Genomic DNA, 20,615 nt, shown 5'->3' with positions numbered 1-20,615 from the left:
ATTGCACATGATTGGGGTTGTGGTCTATGAAAACTTACTCTATGTCACAATACCTACAGTCATTTTAAAAGAACAGTCTATCCCTTTAAAACGGCACATTCTCATGATTCAAAAGCCGGGACTACTCAACTCCCACCACTGAGGCTTCCCTTCTTAAAAGAAGATGCCCAGGGTACTTGCAGATGACCATACAGTCAGAATCTTGATGTAGCTCAATAAAACTCAGTAAGATGCCCTCTGGATGTTTCAGAACAACTTCCATCAGCCTCACCCAGTGATTAATCACAAGGTAGTGCAGATACAGAATCTCAAATCTTGAGCAGGCATGTTGCTATCCCTGAGAATAAGCTTTAAGACACCCTCGAATTGAGTTCAGCTCCTGGTGACTACATGGACCCTTGGTTGCATTTCATTAAAGCACAACATTCCTTGCACCCTAACAGCAACCAATACATTTGCCTCATTTTCGCATACATTTATGTACAGCTTACATACAAAAGTCATGTACCTGAGTTCTTAAGAAGAGAGCAGTTTGAACAACAACAACAGCACATGAAAAGACTGCACCTGAACAAGATGTCTGAACTATCCTTCCTATTGGCCAGTTGTGTACCCTGAACCGAGCTAACACCATATTTAACCACTGCATGAATTTTAGTATAAAAAATAGTAAGATGTCCAGCATAGGGAATGCTTGTGGGGGTAATGCCCGATGCAGAGATACTGAGGAGTTCACAGGAAAGGCATTTCACAGGCTGATAAGCTAGTTTCTCACCCAACTTGTTTTGCACATACTCGGCATGATCGTTATAAAACTCTACAAACCAGCCCTTTGGCACAGACATGCAGAACATAGTATACATACTTGTTGTCCGTTGCAGGGAGCATCATGTGCTTACTCCTGTAAGTATTTACCTTTAATAAAGCTTGCAATGATCACACTAGCTTTCAGCTCTTCTTTCTTAGAAATCTCTCATGGATATTGCAACACACCAGTGTATTTGCTAAAGCTAGCAATAGCTTTACAGAGACATCTAATTGCCTGTGGCTGACTTCTAAACAAACAAAAAAACAAATGAACCTAAGTCACCAGGAAATCCAAAAAACATCCTGGAGGAAATCAATGGCAAGCCATCTTTCTTCTTTTGCTTAGAAAATGATATGCATCTATCAGTGGGAACTCAGCTTGGCTCAGAGATGTTTTTATCCATTTTTTAGATTTCTATCCTGCCTTGCCTAATACAAGATGGCAGTCATGAGCTTCCTAAGTAGTCTCCCCTTGTGGGCACCGATTATTAGGGCAGCTACCCAGATTAAACTGGAGGTCTGCCTTATGCAACTCTCCTGTTTCATTCACAAAGGCTGGAAAGGTGCTTGAGTTTCTTTACCTCAAGCATTTCTGCAAGAGCAGCTTCAGTATCATTGTGTGCATGTGCGCACACACACACAGAGTTTTCCAACTGATTTTCTTGGGAGAAGCCTTACTGATCTTTTGTAACATTCTCATTTATTCATAAAGGGGCAAGTGGACCATAATGTGAAATTTCACAGCATCAGCACCCCAACAGGTATCACATTAGATAGCCAGGTCAATCTTAAAGTGGAAGGAATGGATAAAAAAGATGACTTGAATGGTCTAGGAAGAGCTGTGTGCTGGGAGAGTCAAGTTGGCAAGCATTTGTCCTGGCAATCACCAGTGGTCAACCCCAATTTAATGGCATCTGATTAATTGAATATTTGTTGGAATGCTGAGGTTTCTTTCTCACAAGATCTTGAGCCAGATCAGTCCACAACTCAAAATCCTGCAGCAGATTTTTTTTTCCTCACACAAAAGACTCTTCACAGTCACTCTAAGAGCAGGGAAGAAGGACCAGGGGGAGGAAGAATGACCTGGTGTGCTCTGGCCATTTTCTTAGCCTTTGCCAAAGCTCAGGCAGCCAACGTTGATAAAAGAGCTCAGTCACAGGGGGCGAATGGAAAACTAGTGACAATAGGTTTGGCAAACAGTTACTCTCCTCTAAAGAATGCTTTGATTATATAGTCAGTCAATGCCTGGAAAGCCTTTTCTGAAAGGCTTATGTTAGCTTCCATCCGCACCAGGAAATCACAAGCTTTCATTGTCAAATATAATAGGAAGCCAAGGATTTCATAACATTTCCCTGGGTTCACCTTTTCCATCCTTCATCATGCTCATTTTGGGCCACTTGTCTGGGAACAGAAAAATAGATGGACACATTAAATATCGGCTCCACTTTTATGGATTACAGTCTATTTTAGCAGATACTTTGCACAGAGAATAATCTTACTAATCTGGATCCCCAAAATTCAAACGGTAAGAAATGGATTAAGGCTGATCTGCACAAACAGCTTGCTGGAGCTCAAGGGCGGGCCATTTCTCGAAGGTAGGAAGGCATGCCATCTTCTACCTACCCACAGTCCACCAGGAAGGGAGCCTCCTCCACCTCTCTTGTCTTGCTGCCTATCACAAGCAGTGTTTTTCTGACCTGGGCTGGTGCAAGCAGTGCTCTTGGTTTATATGTTGAGCTTCATTTCATTGTAGGCAAACATCTCCACACTCTCCATAACTGCCAATTTATTCTGGGTTACTGGACTGGTAAAAGGCTGCGATTTTTCTTAACAATTGATGGAAAGGTGAAATCTGGACGCTCGTTCCTTCCTTTCTCCCATCAACAGTGGATACACCCAATGAGAAGGAGTGATGTATAAGGGGGAGTCATGGATGGGAGGTGGCTACAAAAGATTTGACAATGGAAACAACATGTTGTCAAAGACCCCTCAATGAAAGGAAAGTGATTGGTGTTTACTATCCTTGGTGGGAGGGGGAAGGAACCAGGGGAATCCATTACTTAGGTAGTAAATGTAGTCCAAACAGATAATCAGGCCCACACCACTGTCAAGTGGGGGAAGGGGTTGAAATCTGAAAGGCTTCATTTCCAACTGATTCATATACTGGAGTCAAATAGCTTAAGACTGAAGTGTGGAAACGTCCTTTCTCTTTAAGAGGCCACACAACTCTTCCCCTTAGTTTGGCTGCAAGGGACCAACGCTGCTGCTCAAAGCTGAATAGAAAATGACCAAAGACATGGCTCTCTTCCATGGACCTGGCTCTTGGAGAGTTTGTGAAGGTCACATTTGGATTGCCCAGAGTCAGTGTTTGCCAAATGACTTTTGCTACTTGGACATTATCCCAGACACCCAGGAGCTACTCATAGAAAAGCACCAGCATTTCCCATGCCAAACTTATAACAGTGATTGACGTAAAATAGATTCTTTCATACCCACATATACTGTATTCAAGAAGACATGCCTAGGTACACACAGGTTTATTTATTCAAGTTCTAAGGCCACCCACTCACTTCAATATTTAAGGATGTATGTCTTTTCATGCATCACACAATTGTCAAGAAGCACATTATGTAATGTCTATGCATTTCCCCCAAACGTGATTGCCGTCTGGAGCACAGAGCTGTCTCAAGAGAAATGTGAACTGATGCTTAAGGGGCATTTAAAAGAGCTCACGTTTTATGGGGACAACTGCTGCTTGACCAGAGCTATGCAAAATGACACAGAGGCAAGATTCCCTCTTCCATATGTTTTGCTTTGCCCTGATCTTCTACTATCTGGAAGTGGTAATACTATTAAACCGCATATCTGGGTGGAAAGAATGTTTGTATGAATAGCTGCTGAATGGGACCAAGGCCAATACCTTAGCATCCTCAAACTATGATTGAAGCCTGAGTTTCCTGACCAAATCCATGGCTGATCCCTCTCCTGGGCCCCCTTTGAAATATTTATTGAAATATGAGGATTCCTGCACTGGGCAGAGGGGTGGACAAGAAGACCTCCAAGGCCTTCCTATGATTCTATGATTTCCTGGTCTGGTATTTGGTGGCTGAACCCAGGTTTTTCAGACTGTATTCTGTCATGGAGAAGATCTATCTAAGTGGCTGCTAGGAGTCAAAAATGATGTGATGGCACATAAGCAATCAATCAATTCCGTGGGACTCTAGAATTCTGCGAGAAATTGATGAGCTTCTATGAGAGTCTAACACAGTGTTTCTCCACTTGGCAGCTTGAAGATGTGTGGACTTCAACTCCTAGAATTCTGGGAGTTGAAGTCCACACATCTTCAAGCTGCCAAGGTTGAGAAATGCTGGTCTAACAAGAAGAACAAAGTTCACTTGAACACAATCGGGGTGACCACAGCAATTCTTCTAAGGTGCAGCAGAAAGGGTGAGGCTTATTGGCTGATATTCAACCCCCCACCCCACCCACACACCCACCCAAAGAAGCATCACTTTTCCTCTTATTCAGGGGTTCCAGGAATTTTTTTTTTTTTTAACTAACAGGTTCTGTGGCTTGAAAAAGTTTGAAACCCCCTGGTTTAATCAATCCCCAATTTCAAGTTTCTTGCATGATCCCTACCTTGTATTTTCAGGAAGGGGGGTCTATGAAAATAAACAGCTTCCCAATGTGACTAGCATCCAATTAACCTCCTTATCCTAACCAGCCTCCTTATGCCTTGGGTGAGGTTTGGGGGCATGGCATCATTTGTTTATTGATCTATCTTTCTGGCCTTCATTTTTGAAGGAGGTCAAGGAAGCAGGCCTTGCTGTTATTTTATTCACACCACAACAGTGTGAGGCGGGTTAAGCAGAGAATTAGTGACTAGTCCACTCCAAGTTGATATGTCAAGCTGGGTTACAAAACAGCATCCTGCTGAGTGTGGAGTCTAAAACTTTAACATTGCAGCACACTGCCTTTCCACAGGGGAATAAGAGTTACACTGACCCTGCTTTATCAAATATGAATTCACGCATGCACACCTACACATAGCTGTATAGATGGGTTTACAAAAAATGGCGACAAAGGGTCACGAAATATAGTAGCTACAGTGTGTGTGTGTGCACAAACCTCTTTCCCTCTGCCCTCACTGCCCCAGAGAATCAGAGTAAATGCATCTCATCATTGAGCTCTAGCACACAAAAATGCATGCCAGGATAAATCTGAAAGCCTTTTAAGATGCCATAAAGCTCATTTTGTATTCGTTGCATAAGGATTACACTCCTGAAATTTGAGAGGGCTGTGACTGAGCATTGACCCTTTCTCTTCTGCCCGAGCAAGGCTGAGCAAAGAAGATCAGATTTCGAGTATTTGCGGCCCCTCAGATAAAACTGGCTGACTTGTTCAGGAACAGGCATTGTGCAAACACATAAAATAAAGTGGCAGATACCCCAGATAAAGTTCTCAGCCAGGAACCTTGAGCTGGACTCAGATTTGGAGGTTAGTAAAGAAATTTGTGGCGAATGGATTCCTATACCCTGCTCTCTGCAAATGATACAAAGTGAAAAGAGTGAAGCAAGCATGTTCATTTATATTCCTGAGATAACTTAATAGAAATTCAGTATTTGCAGCGGAGCTGGAAGAAGGGAACAATGGGGGGGGGGTTCAGAAACTAGTCTGAGAGGCTGTCAGACGGAAGCAGACAAGCACAGAAATAAGCTGATGTAACATTTATTGTACTTTGGAAAAATGTTGCCTGATTTTAAAAACCAAGCTGAGTGGGAAGTAAGCTGAATGCTACAACATCCACTTAAAGCCCTCATTCTTTATATTTTGTAATCTTGGCAGTACTGGTAAGGGAAAGGGGGAACATGGATTTTAGAGAACAGGAAAGCAGAGAGAGAGAGAGAGAGAGAGAGAGAGAGAGAGATGAATTCTAATGGAAAAAGCAAGCAAAAGGAGACTTGGAAAGGGCCAAAGTGCGGATCTGAAAGGCATAGAGGTTTGTTTTCTTAGTATCTGAAAACTGGCTGGGAGGAGAAGGAGGAGATGGCTGTATGAAATAAATTTGGCAAGCTATTTTTGGATTTTTAAAATAAATTAAGAGTCCTATGAGACAACCTGTAGGAGAATTGACACAATCCATTAATTAATTGAGAAGTGTAAAAAAAGCCTGTCTGATGAAAGAGCTCCCTGACACAACACACATTTATCTGAATTATGCTTGTGATAATTGCTGTTAGCTGCCCAGAATCTGTAGGTCATCTGAGCAGCCATATGGATTTTATAAACAAATAAATAAATGACAAAAGAGAAGGAGTTTGGATACTTATTTTCAGGAAGGGTTGCCCTTTCCAAGTCTCCTTTGCTTGCTTTTTCCATTAGAATTCATCTCTCTCTTTTTGGGGCAGCTAGCAATTTAACAGATGAAGCTTTGGCAGATCTAAGGGAAAGCTTTTGATGCCTGCATTCTGGTAGGCTGCTAGCCTCTGTTGCTAGAATAGTTTGGTGCTGTAAATACCTAAGAAAAATTCTTTAAACACAGTGGAGCTTCATTCTTCTGAGTAAATATGCATAAGGCAGGGTTGTGAGGCCTTCTTCATGCTACTAAATTAAAACCAAGACAAGTGTTATCCTTTGCAATGCGGTGTGCAATGTTCAAAGTCCATATTCATGCTAGTTAATTGGTTAACTGATTGCAAAAGTCAACATGAAATATACCAGATTGTATGGATTGTACTTTGGAGTGGAGTCAACAACTGGAAACCTCTAGATTAAATCCAATTTTTGCTAATGCAATACTTAAAAAATGGGGTTGGGAGGAAATTCCATTTGTAGGACTAGTTTTGCCAGCAGGCTACAGAAAGGAGAATTCAGGACTTGGCTCTTATTTTTCCATTCATGCTTAAAAAGATTCTCCAAGAAACTGCAGTACAGAACAGCAAGTCTTTTTAAAACTTTCCCTTTCTTCCCCCTGCATCTCTTGTCAATTTGATTCCTATTTCTCACTTGGAGTGGTTTGTTAATGGAGATAAGCTGCCATATAAAAGACATACACACACACAAGCACACAAGGGCCAGTTGCGTAGGACTGTTATGTATGAATCTAATTTTTACACTCTACAAATTTAACCACACGTGGGAGACTTTCTTGGCAGTGGTGGGGAGATTAATGTTAAGTTTTCTCTGTTCCTCTGAAGTTACTTCGGGCCCTTTCAGGAGTTAACTTTCGGAAATCAATGCATAAATGGTCATCAGGCCATTACTTCAATTGTTTTACAGTACACTTTTCTAGGTCATTGTGTGGTCAGTGTTGACTCCTGGTGACTGCCTGGACGAGTCTCTGCAGTTTTCTTGGCAAGGTTTTTCAGAAGTGGCTTGCCATTGCCTGCTTCCTAGGGCTGAGAGAGTGACTGGCCCAAGGCCACCCAGCTGGCTTTGTGTCTCAAGTGGGACTAGAGCTCACGGTCTCCCAGTTTCTAGCTTGGTACCTTAACCACTACACCAAACTGGCTCTGGGTCATCTTTCTGGGTCATTAGCAAGCCACAAAGTTGTTGCCATGTTTGAACAAAGAGATACGCATATTTGTGCTGATTGCCAGTTTTAATTCATGTTAACTTTTGTTACACATTCCTACAGTAATTAGATGGGTCAAACTTCTGGTTTTCATACTTATGTAAACTCACTAAGCAGAATTTGATTACTCAGTACTCTGCTGGCATTTCAGCTCCTTTGCAGAACTCCTACTACAGAGTTCCTTCACCTATTCAGGGTTTGGGAAGCCCTCTCTCTCGCTGACAGCTTTATAGTATTCAGCTTATGCACAGAGAGAGAGAGATCTGGAAAGTAGTGGTGATTTGACATTGGCATCTGTTATAAAAGGGAAAACAGCTGAGTTACTGTGTTAAAGCCACAGTATTAGACTTGGATTTTCCCAAGATTGATTTTGGCAGCTTTACAGGTAGTCCTCAACTTATGACCATTTGTTCAGTGACTGTTCGAAGTTACCATAGCACTGAAAAAAGTGTCTTATGACCGATCTTGAAGTTATGACTGTTGTAGCACCCCTGCGGTCACACAATCAAAATTTGGGTGCACTTATGACCACAGGGGCACTTCAACTCCCCCTGCCTATCTTCCCCCCATCTCTGCCCTTTTCGCTGCCCTGCACCCTGCCTTGCGGGGCAGCAAGGAGCCTCAGAACCAAACAGCTCTGGGGCTGCTTGCCATGCCCCAGAAAGTCATAGCTGCCCCAGCCCAGTCCCAACTGCAGTCACCCTCACCATCCTGCAATTTGAGACCCCTGCCGCCTTGCACTCTGCCACCCCAGCTCATCTTGTCTTATTGCTTCCGCTGCTGATGAGGCATGCCCTGCCTGGCCCTTTGCATCAAGAAGCCCCTTTGCATGAAGCCAGCAAAAGCAAGCCCCTTTGCAAGTGGTTTCTCTAGTGAGGAAGAGGTTTTGCCCAGTGGGAAAGGGTCAGGGGTTGGTTCAGGGAGCCTTGTGTAGGAATCATTCGCTGGAGAAACCACTTGCAAAGGGGCTTGCTTTTGCCAGCTTCACACAAAGGGGTGGTAGTAGTAGTAGTAGTCGTCGTCGTCATCGTCATCATCATCATCTGGCAAAAGCAAGCTCAGGAAGCAGCATGTAGGAAAAGTCCAAAAAGGAGACCTCAAAGGCAGCGAGGCACTTCTGCTGTGGGCTGGGCGCAAAAGGTGAAAGGTCGGTGTGGGGAACTGAGAGAGAAGGCAGCTGGGTGAACAAATGCTTCCTGAGGCAGCTTGGGGTGGCTGTGCTGGGGCAGCTGCAGCTTCCTTGGTAGCTTGGCGTGGCTGGGCTGAGGTGGCTGCAGCTTTGTGCTGTGCTGCAGCTCAGGGGCTTGTTGCAGCCCCAGAACTGTGCGTTTCTGGGGCTACTTGCTGCCCCGCAAGGCGGGGTATAGGGCGGCCAAAAGGGCAGAGAGACATGGGGAAGATAGTTGGAGGAGCTGAAGGCAGTCCCTTACCTTACTGAGGCTTAGGGCTGGGGGGGACCAAGCCTGGAATGGCTTGGATTGGGGTGGGTCCTAGGATAATCACCAGTGAAATTTGCTTCACAATGGCAAGGAGAATTGCCAGGATTGTGGTCACTAAGCGATGCAGTCACATGATATCTCATTTTACAACCGCATCACTTACTGACAGAAATTCTGCTCCCAATTGTGGTTGTTAGTCGAGGACTACCTGTACTTCTTTGAACCAAGGGAGTTTCAGAATGGCACGATTTCTCTTGGTTTCTGCCCAAATTCACCCTGGGTACGCTTTCTCTTTCATCCTTCACCTTGCAAGTAGGTGAACAATCTCTTTCGATATTATGGTGATTTACTAAAAGTCTGTTATAAATGCTTCTCCTTATTTATTTCAGAAAGCCTTGTAAACCTGGCTGTTTTCCCAGGCATAGGGACCAGGAGAATAATCAAGCCCATGCCATTGGAGAATAGTGTGTACAGGAGCCACTGTCTGTTAGTTACGTTGAGTAGTCGGGTTATTTATTTATTTTAATATGCATTGTATTTATATGGTATTTCAATTCTTGTTAGCTGCCCAGAGTCACAGTGGTGAGATGGGCAACCATATAGATGTAAATAAATAATTATTTCCTTGCTATCTGACTCCAAAAAACTCATATTAGGACAATGCCATGCCTAGAAATGCTTTACTCTAAAATGGTGGGAGGCTACTGGAAACTTCCTGAAAAATTCATGCTCAGCAAAAAAGCCTGGATTGTTAATCTATACAAATAATGTCCTTTTATTCAGCACCTCTAATAGCAGGGTGGATTCCTGAACTGTCAGCTTGGAAACTTTTTTTATATATATCTATACAATTTTTATTAAACATTACAATCAAAAAATAAAAGCTAATACAAACTAAAAAAATAAAAGAATAAAAAGAAAAAATAGAAGTGCAGAAAAGAAGAAAAAATAGAAATAAAAATAGAAAAGAAAGAAAAATAAGAATATAGTAAAGAAAAAGAAAAGAAATATATAAAGAAATTACTTCCCCCTTCATCCTAACAAGTATAAACAATTTTAGTAACTGTATCTTAAAATACAACAAATGATCTCTTCTTCCCATGTCTCGTCTCTTATCTATGAACCAAACCTAAAAACTCATTCAGTCCTGATCAGCACAAGTCCATTAAGGGTTTATCAGAGATAACAACATATCTATTTCAACCTTTTAACTTTATATTCCTTCCTTTTGCTTTTAACAATCTTGATCTTTTATCCCTTCAAATGATGTTCTAGAACTTGATTTCTTTTCATTTTTTTCTTTGCCCCTTCTCACAGAATCCTTCAAAACTTTAACAAGCCTCTTTTGTAAATCCAATATAGGAAAGTTATCCAGGTCACACTTTTGGTTTGTTATTTGTATATCCCTTTTAATTATTAAGACATCAGCCCGTTTCATTTGTATATGTAATGTAGCATCTTTTTCCATATCATTCTTGTAGCCTGTCATGTTTAAATCCACTTTCAAATCAGTCTGTCTTGCCCGTAAAACTTGTTCCTTTTTGATAACATCTTTTAAACACAGTCTGTCTATTAATTGCAGACACTCTTAAAATTAACTTCTGAGTTCATTGTTCACAAATATCTTTCAGTACATCCAATGTTAAAGTATTTTGCTCCATTCTGTATTAGTAAGTCAAATATACTGTGTTCTTCTCTTTTAATTGTAATCTTTAGTTCCTTCTGGCTCCCTCTAGTGTCCAACTGTCAAAGTCCCATCTATCTTTTTTTTTTTTTAAGAATTCAAACAACAGCATTTTCTCATGGGAAAGATTCTTATGATTAATTTCAAAATCTTATTTCAAATCCATCTGGACCCTTAATCTGTTTGTAACTTTCCAAAATCACCCTTTTACTGTTTATTTCAAGAGAGAGAGAGAGAGAGAGAGAGTTTCTTTAAGTACTTAAACTTGTATTTAAAACTTATTTTGCTAAGGATTGAAGGAAACACACTGAGTGCTATAAAACTTGTTGCTCCAAAGGATCCTAATAGTTGAAAAGCAATTAAAAGGTAGTTCCAAAAGTGATTAAGAAATTAGGCTTGGCAAATCTTGTGTCCATATAGGCTGCATTATGTCTGTGAGCTTGATTGAAATCCCTCAACTCCCAGCCGCTTGACTCACAAGTCAATCACAAAAACCTCAATCCTGCAGTCTACTCATGAGGAGCAGCTGTCTGGAGTACAAGTGGGCAATCTCACAATCTCTTCTTTTTCTGGAGAGACTTCAGTGGACTGTCTGGCCACTGATCTCCATCACCATACTGTCCCCGTTCCTTCAGGGATGTCTAGTTTGCCATGAATCCCATGATTTATAGCTTGGAATCTTTGAGCAGGTCATCTACCTTTAAAGACTAAATATTCACAAGGGATAATTTGGAATACAGCTTTTCTTGCAACCTGATGAACTGTCAGCCCTTCACCAATTGGTGGTTTTGCTTAGGTCTCAGTATGGCATTCAGATGATCCCAGATACATTTATTCAGCATGTGTATGGATGGGTGGGTGCTGGCCTGTGTGCGCTCATCCAGTGAACTTCCACCCAGTGGCTATATCCATTATCAAAGTCATTTTGCATGTGTTGGGTATATGGTGAAAAAAAGTGGACAGGTTTGTGGATGGCTTTATGGTCTTCAATCTCATTTTCCTTGAGTGCATGATGGTGGGGGATAACCTGGACCCCTCCAGTTAATCAGAGCACAATTGTGTGCCCTCCATACCCATTTCTTGAATTGGGAGGTTATTAGACATTCCCTTAATATTTGCTTGCACGATGTAAGACAATTTACCTCTTGATTTATCCACATCAAGCAGTTCTTTAAAGAACAAGAATACAACTCTGCTGCTTTTTCTGATTAGTTGGCAACTCTGTTATTGATTAGCTAGCCTCACCAGGCAATGGCATTTAGGTAATTTTAGTTACCTGAAAGCTAAAGAGAGAAAAGATTGATTAGCAATTCAATAAGAGACCACCTTGGAAGATCATTGATTTAGACTAAAAAGGGAGATTGAAATTATATCCTGGAAGAAAGCAATAGCAAGCCATTTCTTTATTGTAGCAAGACAACTGCATGAATGTGTCCATGTAATTTGCCTGGAATGAAGCTGAGCTGGACTTAAAGGCAGGAAGGCTGGTGAATATTTTTTTCTATCAGCTGCATGACAGCATGAAATCCAGCTGATACAACTTTTCTTTGTGTGAAAGAAATTATTCCTTCTGAATGGTCTATCTGTTGCACAGCTGAAGAATGACCAGCTGATAGATGACCTTCTTTAGGCAGCTCTAAATCCAGGTTAATCATTTGCACTATCAGTTCTTTTTGAAAATTGTTGCAAAATTTAGTCCACAAATTAATTCTTACTCCTCTGCCCTTGAAGACAGAAATGGTATGACTAAGCATATTTTAACAACTCAGTTAAATTAAAAAAAAAAAAAAAGCGCTGTTGTAGGCAGGAAGGACTTTAGACTCTTTACTGATTTTGGGTCATTTCTCAGAGCGATTACACAGCAGAGAAGTTGCATCTGGTGAGTGCTTTTAATGGCTTCTTCTGTGCCTGCTATAATAAGCAGCGTATCTGCATGGACATTCCATGCTAGATTCACCTGGCAGTGACTGCAGGTAAATTAACTCACTGCAATGGATACTATTATATTAGATACTTTTTCTGATTATACTTTTTATTCTGAAATTGCCTAGAGCCTTGAGGCTGTCTGGAGTTGGTGGATTTTTTGAGATGTATCTAATCTGAAATAAATAATCTGGAGTTGGATGAGATGTATTGGATTAAAACTGAGCCACAATGAATTGGAGCCATAATTGGGGTTGTAGGTTTTTTAACTCTATAATTATCAAGCTAGATACTGATACTTCAGAAAGGTTTGGATTCTCTAAAGTCATTCTTCTCAAATGGGTTGTAGTTTTTTTTAGCAAGGCTTCTGCATTTTTAAAGAGGGGCTGGCAAGTAGAAAAAAAGTTTTCCAGCTACTGGGATTCAACAGCATTGAGGAAAATTAGATCTGCTGAATTCTGCTTCAGATGGGAACCAACCATTAAGTGACAGCTTAGTATTCTTAAGAGCTCCTTGAAGAAGACCAACCCAGAAGTCTAGCTCAGTGAGCGCTATGGACTATATTTGGTTGTTTCTGTGCTGAAAGGAGTTACTTCTTGATTCATGATGGTTCCTCTCCCCCTTCTACTTTAGGACATCTGCAAAGTCCGTTTTCCTACTGGGCTGGGCTTGAGAGGTCAGAAGAATTTCCAGAAAATGGCAGGGAAACCCAAACTGCACTACACTCGAGGAAGAGGAAAAATGGAATCCATCCGCTGGCTACTTGCAGCAGCTGGTGTAGAGGTCTGCTTTATCTTGCTTGCTGCAGGCATGTGGCATGAACTCAGCTCATGTTCAGGCTCGCATCTAAAAAGGATCTTCTAATACTAGCATCAGATGATTCACACTTGAAACAGATTCTTCATAAAATGAATGGGTTTATACACCCACAGGCGCAGGAATCAAAGCACTCAAAGAATATTTTTCCCCTTGGGGAACAGGGCTCCCTTTTCTGTCTCTTGTGAGTTTAAACAGATTTTTCAAAGTTTTAGGGAGGCTCTGGATTGGTGTGCTTAAAGCATCTGAGGTGCAAAAAAAAAAAGAGATGATATGGAATGCCAGTTTTGGGAAGACAGACATACAGTACCTGTTTGGACAATGAAATCAGAACCCAGGTGGGGGATTAGAGTGATTCCAGGTCAAAGCCATATTTTGCAGTGGAATTCAAAACAAAGCTGATTTCCTTTGGGTTATTTTACTATATGGAGAGAATTAAGCCAGTTCCACAGAACCACTGAGCATGGATCTATCCTTCAAAACCAGCTCTCCAAGGCTGGGGATGCTGATCCCTGGCCTCAGAGACCTGCCTTTGAAAGATGATCCCCATGTTCATGAGCTGGTTGGCCAAGCCAGTTTTGCAACTCCACAGAGTAACAGATGAGAGGGCTTTACACAATAATATATATATTAAAAATGAGCTGGAATGCTGCAAAAATTACAGCTGCCAGCATTACTGTTGTTTCCAAGACTGCCTCTGGGCCCAGGGCTTGTTTTTCTCACTCTACCTGTCCAGAGAAGGACAAGATGTAAGCAGGGGTGATAAGGAGGGGGTAGCAGGTAATATGAGAGACAATTTGGTGTAGTGGTGAAGGCATCAGGGTAGAAACTGGGAGACCATGAGGTCTAGTCCAGCCTTGGGCACGAAGCCAGTTGGGTGACCTTGGGCCAGTCACCCTCTCTCAGCCCTAGGAAGGAAGCCAGGGCAAACCACTTCTGAAAAACCTTGCCAAGGAAACTGCAAGGACTTGTCCAGGCAATTGCCAGGAGTCAAGATTGACTTGAAGGCGCGTGCAGAGACGCACACACAAAAGCAGGTAATGTACTTGTAAAGCAATTTGCTGTGTTTAGCCAACCTTGGTTGATTGCAAAAAGCTAAGCAGACTTGAATTTGGTTAGAATTTGGAAGAAAGAGCACCAGGAATGTTCATGACCATATGCTAGACTAGGAAATTGAAAAAATATTCCAGAAGAAGGAAAGCAAGTCCTTTCCAAATTGTGGTCAAGAAAACTACAGGGCTGAAATTACAGGCCCTGAGGTCACCTTGAAGGAGTTGTGACCTTTTTAACTGGTGTTGTACCTGTGGCAGCCTCTTTGCAAATGCACAAGGCTCCTTCAAGAGCCATTTTGCAAAGGCACCTACTACTTGTTCATACAAGTCTAAATCAGCCCCCAAAGATTAGAAGTCTTTATTATATCGCTTTTTTTTTTACTTGTTTCAAAAAATATTCCAAGCATGAGCTCCTTTCTCCAAAATAATCTTATATAACAAGAAAAAAGCATTTTGCTTTATTTCTGCATTTCAGTTTGAAGAACAATTTATAGAAACGAATGAAGATTTGGAGAAGTTGCGCAGTGGTAAGTCAGGATGCAAATTTTAAATAAGATGTATTATCTGCTTTATGATGAGATCAATGCAAGCGTTTATAAACCATCTGCTTTCGGTGAATTAAATGATGTCATCTGAATTGTAAAGATATATTTGGAGCTTGTACAGCTTGAGTGTTTCTAGACCCAGTCCGAAGCGGTGAGTTTTTAGTATTACTTAGCTCCAAGGAGGGCTCCATATATCTTATCTGCACACTTGGATCATCAGTAGAAGGATTGTTCCTACAATGTGGGGTGACTTGGGTGGCTCTCAGAAAAAGAGCCCTTCCTATGATAAGTTTGATTAGTTTTCCTCAGCCAGCAAAATTGTCCCTAAGATTGCTGGGAATTGAAGTCCAGAAATTAATTAATATTAATTACATATTATCCTGGTTATACAGACTAATATGGAAATGGAAGTTGCTCTGTTAAGATGTGCTCTCTATCCTGAGGCTGTAATGCTTGCATTTTTAGTTCATGGGTTTTTAAAATTGTAGAACATATTAAATAGGCTAGTCAAATTAATCTGAAATATTCAACTAACATTTTTAGTTTTATTTAAATTGAATTTCCTGAATTACTCTTCCTCTTTTTTACCTTTCAACAGATGGATGGCTACTTTTTCAACAAGTGCCCATGGTGGAAATTGATGGAATGAAGTTGGTGCAAACGCGAGCCATTCTCAGCTACATTGCAGCAAAATACAATCTTTATGGGAAGGATTTGAAGGAGAGAGCACTGTATGGGATTATGGCTGTGTTGATTAAAATCTAGAATTTATTACAGACTTGTAACAAATATAGTGTGTAATACAGATCTAGTTTGGGAAGTAACTCTATATTGTGTAGGAGCATTCAGAGAAATACTGTAGCTGTGGATGCCAGATCTGGACTGCAATAATGCAGATAATCACTAGATGGTGACAAAGAGACGGATCTTTTTGTAGCTGTTTGCTCCCATCTGGTGGTCAGTCCAATATTTGCAACCCAGATCCGGTAATCTTATTAGGGTTAAACCTAATAAACCCTAACCCTAATCCTGATAAGACCTTTCATTTGGGCTTCAACAATTTGTTGAATAAATGTGTAGTTATTTAGTGACGTTGCAGTGAAACACAATAGGAAAACAATGGTTAAAAGAGCAAACTGTAAATGTATGTAGCAAAACTTTATTTTTTTGAAAGCGTTCCTCTGAAGCAGGAATGGGGAACTTACGGCCTTCCTGGTGTTGATGAATGAAAACTTTCAGCTTCTCTCAATTTTGGCTATGCTGGCTGGAGTGTTTCATTTGAAGGTCAGCAACATTATAACAACTGCAAGTTCCCCTCCTGCACAATGATCTTAGAAAAATATGTTTTATTTATTTATTTATTTTTATTCACATTTGAGGAAGATGTTTTAAATACTTCTTCGTCACTTTTAGCTCGAAATGGTCATCTTTAATGCATTAATACATGCAAAGTGGAACCAGGCTTTGGGTTGTACACATTAACTAAGAAGGAATCGGGTTTGATTGATTAGCCATTTTCTTTTTCAAAAGTAACAACTAATTTTAAATAATTTTTAGAGAGGTCAAGATAGTGGACATTTGTCCATATAGTCACCTGGGGGACAATTCAATGGCACTTAATTTTTAAAATATTTTCTCTATCCACATTAACCATTTCTTTCAGGATTGACATGTATGTAGAAGGAACCACTGATCTGATGGGAATGATTATGACGTTGCCTTTCCAGCCTGCTGAAAATAAAGAAAAGCAAAGGGCCCTGATTATTGAAAGAATCACAACCAGATATTTTCCAGCATATGAGAAGGTACATGATAATGAGGCAGGTGCTTTAGAACTTGCCTTCCCAAGGTATTTCCCTCCAGTTGCGTTGGACTAAAGCATCTATAATCCCCATGGTTGTACTGGCTAAGGATGATGGGGGTTGTAATCCAGTGTGTCTGGTACCTACCAGCTTGGAGAAGGTTGGCTTAGAATATACACCTGCCAATGTATGTCTCCCAAGATGTAAAGATGGGACAAGGCAGAATTTTCTCTCAAAGCAATGGTCAGTGGGCTACTAACTTTCAACAGTTTGGAACCATCCATTATATAGCACCAGCAGCCAAAGCAATTATTTTGCTCCTGTTGCAAATATTGCATCTATTAGAAACGTACCAGGGAAGCTTATCTGTCAAACGTGGGTGTTTCTCAACCTTGGTAACTTTAAGATGTATGGACTTCAACTCCCAGAATTCTCCAGCCAGTGCTGGCTGGAGAATTCTGGGAACTGAAGTCCACACATCTTAATGTTACCAAGGTTGAGAAATACTGGTCTAAAGTAATAAAAAAAATACATATTATGCGTATTGAATAACAAGCAAATGACTAATAGAATGCCACATCCTGTCTTGCCAATTATGCAGCTAAAAGGTCTCCAGTTTGTGCTGTCTTTTGCAATCTTAGGGTCCAAATACCTTTATCTTAACTTGGTTTCTTCATGTGTTGCAGATTTTGAAAGACCATGGGCAAAATTTTCTTGTTGGTAACCAGTTTAGTTGGGCAGATGTCCATCTCCTGGAAGCTATCTTAATGGCAGAAGAATTCAAGTCTGATGTTCTCTCTACATTTCCTCTGCTGCAGGTAAAGACACTATTAAAAGCAAAACTCTGGTAATTTGCAAGCTCTATTACTACAGGGTAAGGCAATCTGTGTTTTCACAGAGTGCAAATACAGAGGCTAGATTGTCAGCCACTGTTGGGGACTATTTTAAAAGAACCAGTACAGCAACCAGCATCTCATGAAGATGATGATGATAATAATGGCTTTGACATCTGACATGCCATGTAACGAATGAGTATGAATTTCTATCCCTTTGCTTTATATGGATGATATGTAGCCTTTCTGAAATGTAGGGATTCCCAATCACTGCCCATGCTGCTACATGGCGCATGCTTGGCAAAGAACACCATCTCTTCCAAGTACAGCCAATCTATCCAGTCTGCTCATTTCAGATACTAATACTTCCCTCCTTACATGAGGTTCGGGGATGTGCATCACAAATTGGTATATCACTTGGGTATTCCTAAAGAAATAATATGAAATAATATGATCCTGTAGTGAGTGATCCCACCTAGTATTGTGGCCATCACCAGAACTTTTTGGAGCACTTCTGTATAGTCTATTAATGTGACTTAGTGGAATGTGGGGAGATTAGACTCAAAATATAATGTTTAGAAGAGGCATACAAATAAGATGCGTTGTTCAAATTCAAAAGATCAACTGAAGCACGTCTCTATACTGACTAAAATGACAAGCTTGCTGTTGATTTCCTCTCTATTCTGTAACCCTCTCCCAGTCACCAACTCATCAGACAGGAGGTGCTCTGGCTATTAGATGATGATGGTGATGATGATGATGACGACAGATTCCATCTATGTAGACCTCATGGGGGTGGGAAACAATGTTTTTCCATTGTTGCTCCATCCCTGTGCAGTGGAAATCACTTTGGATTTCAGATTTGGTACTCAGGATGTCAGGTGGGATTGGTTTCTTTTTATTGGTTTACTGGTGGTATGTATCTAGCAATGTTTATATTGTAAACCACTGGGAGCTGTTGGAGCAGAGCAGATATGTCAAATATCCGCTGCATCCCATGGAGGCCTTCTGGGGGATGCCATACAGTGGTGAGGACAAGATCCCGCAAGATTATGATAAGTAATAGGATGTCAGACGTTTGCAGTTTTTAACTACATTCCATAACTTGTTAATTCAATCTTCCTTCTCAGTTTAAGATCATGTAGTCAGTTTTTTTGCAATCTAAGATGCGCAGGATTTTGAATCTGTTTCATGAAGACCTAGAACTTAAGCATGATTTCTTGATTTCTTTCTTAAATGTGTATATTGCCTGATCCACCAGACTCCACACTGGTAGATCTCCCCAATTTAGTTGCAGAAGGACCTTGTGGCACATTTCATCAATACTATTTCTGGTTTATGTTTCTTTGAAGTTGCAAACAAATATATATGGTATAAATTTAAAAGATCCAATAACACAAAGTTCCTTTTAAAATGCGCCCACTCACCTGCATACAACATGAAGTATCACAGCTCTTTGATACTTTGCCAGATTCTTTCTATGCAGCCTAGCTTGTACTGCAGGTTGTTCCTGTATAGATTGCTCAATATTTAAGCCACCTGAATAAAGATCAAATAATGAGGAATTTACAATCCAATATTTAATTGGACAACAAGGATGCTGGCCTGAATCCTAAACTGAGCTTCTGTGACTGGAAGTGGAGGGCTGAGCAATATGTCTAGTTCCTCCTTCCTCTGAAGCTTTCTGCACTATTTCCAATGGTTGCCCAACCATCAGGTGATTTGGTGAGCAAAGGGGAGTGTAGAGAGAAGACAGAAGAGGGAGGGAAGGAAGGAAGAAGAGAAAGAGATTTACAGTTCTCTTTCCAATGACTTCTTGGCACTCTAAATCCTGGAAGGGAGTAATGGTTGGGGGCTTCCATCAATAACTTCCAAGATAGATTGCAAAGCAAGTGTCAGGAACTATAAACCTACATATTTTCTGTCATACATGATTCTTAGCATTGCAACACCAGTTATTAGGGAGCCACAATCTTTATTTGAAGAATCTGTTTCTGCAGAGGAATTATATTTACGCCAGGAACCCACCAATTTTATTGTATAGATTTGGAGGAGGAGGGAAAAGGAAAACCAAATCTCACAGTATTTCTGTAATCACAGCCAGTTCCTCAAGCTTGTACACAGTAATGGTATGACAGACAATGCATTATTCTGCTAATTTCTACTTACTTTTCAGAACATTTTGAAATTAAGATTTCTGGCCTTACCCATTGTCATGTTTCTGTGCAATACTCTGTAATGTTAGCATTTAAAACTTTTAATACTTCAACATTTAATGATTGCTAGACTTACGTTTTCATTTTATATCTAGAAATACTTAGCATTTTCATGCTGTAAACCTTTCTCCTCCCTCCCTCCCTCCCTTCCTCTAGGCTTTCAAGACAAGAATAAGCAATATCCCTACAATAAAGAAATTCTTGCAGCCTGGAAGTCAAAGGAAAGCCCCATTTGATGACAACATGCTTATGCAAATCAGAAAGATATTCAACATCTGAAGGCTTTTGCAAATACTGGCATACTTCTGCTAACTTACATTTTTTCCCAATATATTGCTAATTATAACTATTGTTGGAAAGATAAATAAAATAGCAATTCCTCTTAGTGTTATAATTGCAATCCTTTTGAAACAATGAAAAATCAGTAATTTACATGAAAAATATTTTTGAAGGCCTTCTGTCTAAAATTATAGTGTATAATGCTGTTTTTTTACATGGGCAGATACAGAAAGTAAGATCTACCTTACCCAAGCATGTACATTATCAGTTTGTAACTTAACAAAAATCACGGATTCCTTACTCGTAACATCATTATCCCTTGCCTTTGTAGTTGTTCCTATGCAGTAATAACTTAAGAAAATTATCCTTTGTAATGATTAACAACTCAATAAATTTCTCCTTTACCACTTAATATGTATCCTGTGCATGTCTATCTAGAAGTTAATCCTGTAGATTTACAGCAATGCATTCTATTTGTTGGTATCCTCTGACCATTTGCCACCTCTGTATATAGTTTGCTAATTTATTTGTGACGTATCTATACCTGTCACAGCAGATGGCAGCATCTAGCTGACTTTGACTGATCTTGAAAAAGGCTTAAACAAGCAGATGTGGTTAGCATTTGGATGGGAATCCACCAGGAAA

At 40.5% G+C, this 20,615-nt stretch overlaps 1 protein-coding gene across 4 annotated transcripts; it reads left to right on the top strand.

The window, feature by feature from the left end:
* The first annotated feature begins 5,125 nt into the window (after nucleotides 1-5,125).
* On the top strand, nucleotides 5,126-20,382 carry LOC103064705 (glutathione S-transferase-like). Of its 4 annotated transcripts, none has more exons than XM_088136902.1 (7): nucleotides 5,126-5,304; nucleotides 13,061-13,210; nucleotides 14,771-14,822; nucleotides 15,439-15,490; nucleotides 16,504-16,645; nucleotides 17,329-17,460; nucleotides 19,848-20,382. In XM_088136902.1, the coding sequence occupies exons 2-7, from the start codon at nucleotides 13,124-13,126 to the stop codon at nucleotides 19,968-19,970; spliced, it is 588 nt and encodes a 195-aa protein (XP_087993028.1). In that variant the 5' UTR covers nucleotides 5,126-5,304; nucleotides 13,061-13,123; the 3' UTR covers nucleotides 19,971-20,382. The 4 variants fall into 4 exon arrangements, with proteins under 4 accessions (XP_087993028.1, XP_007435222.1, XP_015744750.1 ...); XM_007435160.4 differs by having other exon boundaries at nucleotides 5,129-5,304; nucleotides 15,439-15,571; XM_015889264.3 differs by lacking the exon at nucleotides 5,126-5,304 and adding an exon at nucleotides 12,286-12,383 and having other exon boundaries at nucleotides 15,439-15,571.
* Nucleotides 20,383-20,615: the final 233 nt, after the last annotated feature.

This window comes from Python bivittatus, unplaced genomic scaffold (genome assembly GCF_059951505.1).
Source record: "Python bivittatus isolate LINGU-HERP-01145 unplaced genomic scaffold, Pbiv_v1 ctg000020_np1212, whole genome shotgun sequence".
Taxonomy (NCBI): domain Eukaryota; kingdom Metazoa; phylum Chordata; class Lepidosauria; order Squamata; family Pythonidae; genus Python; species Python bivittatus.
This window is presented reverse-complemented; position numbering and strand designations above follow the sequence as displayed.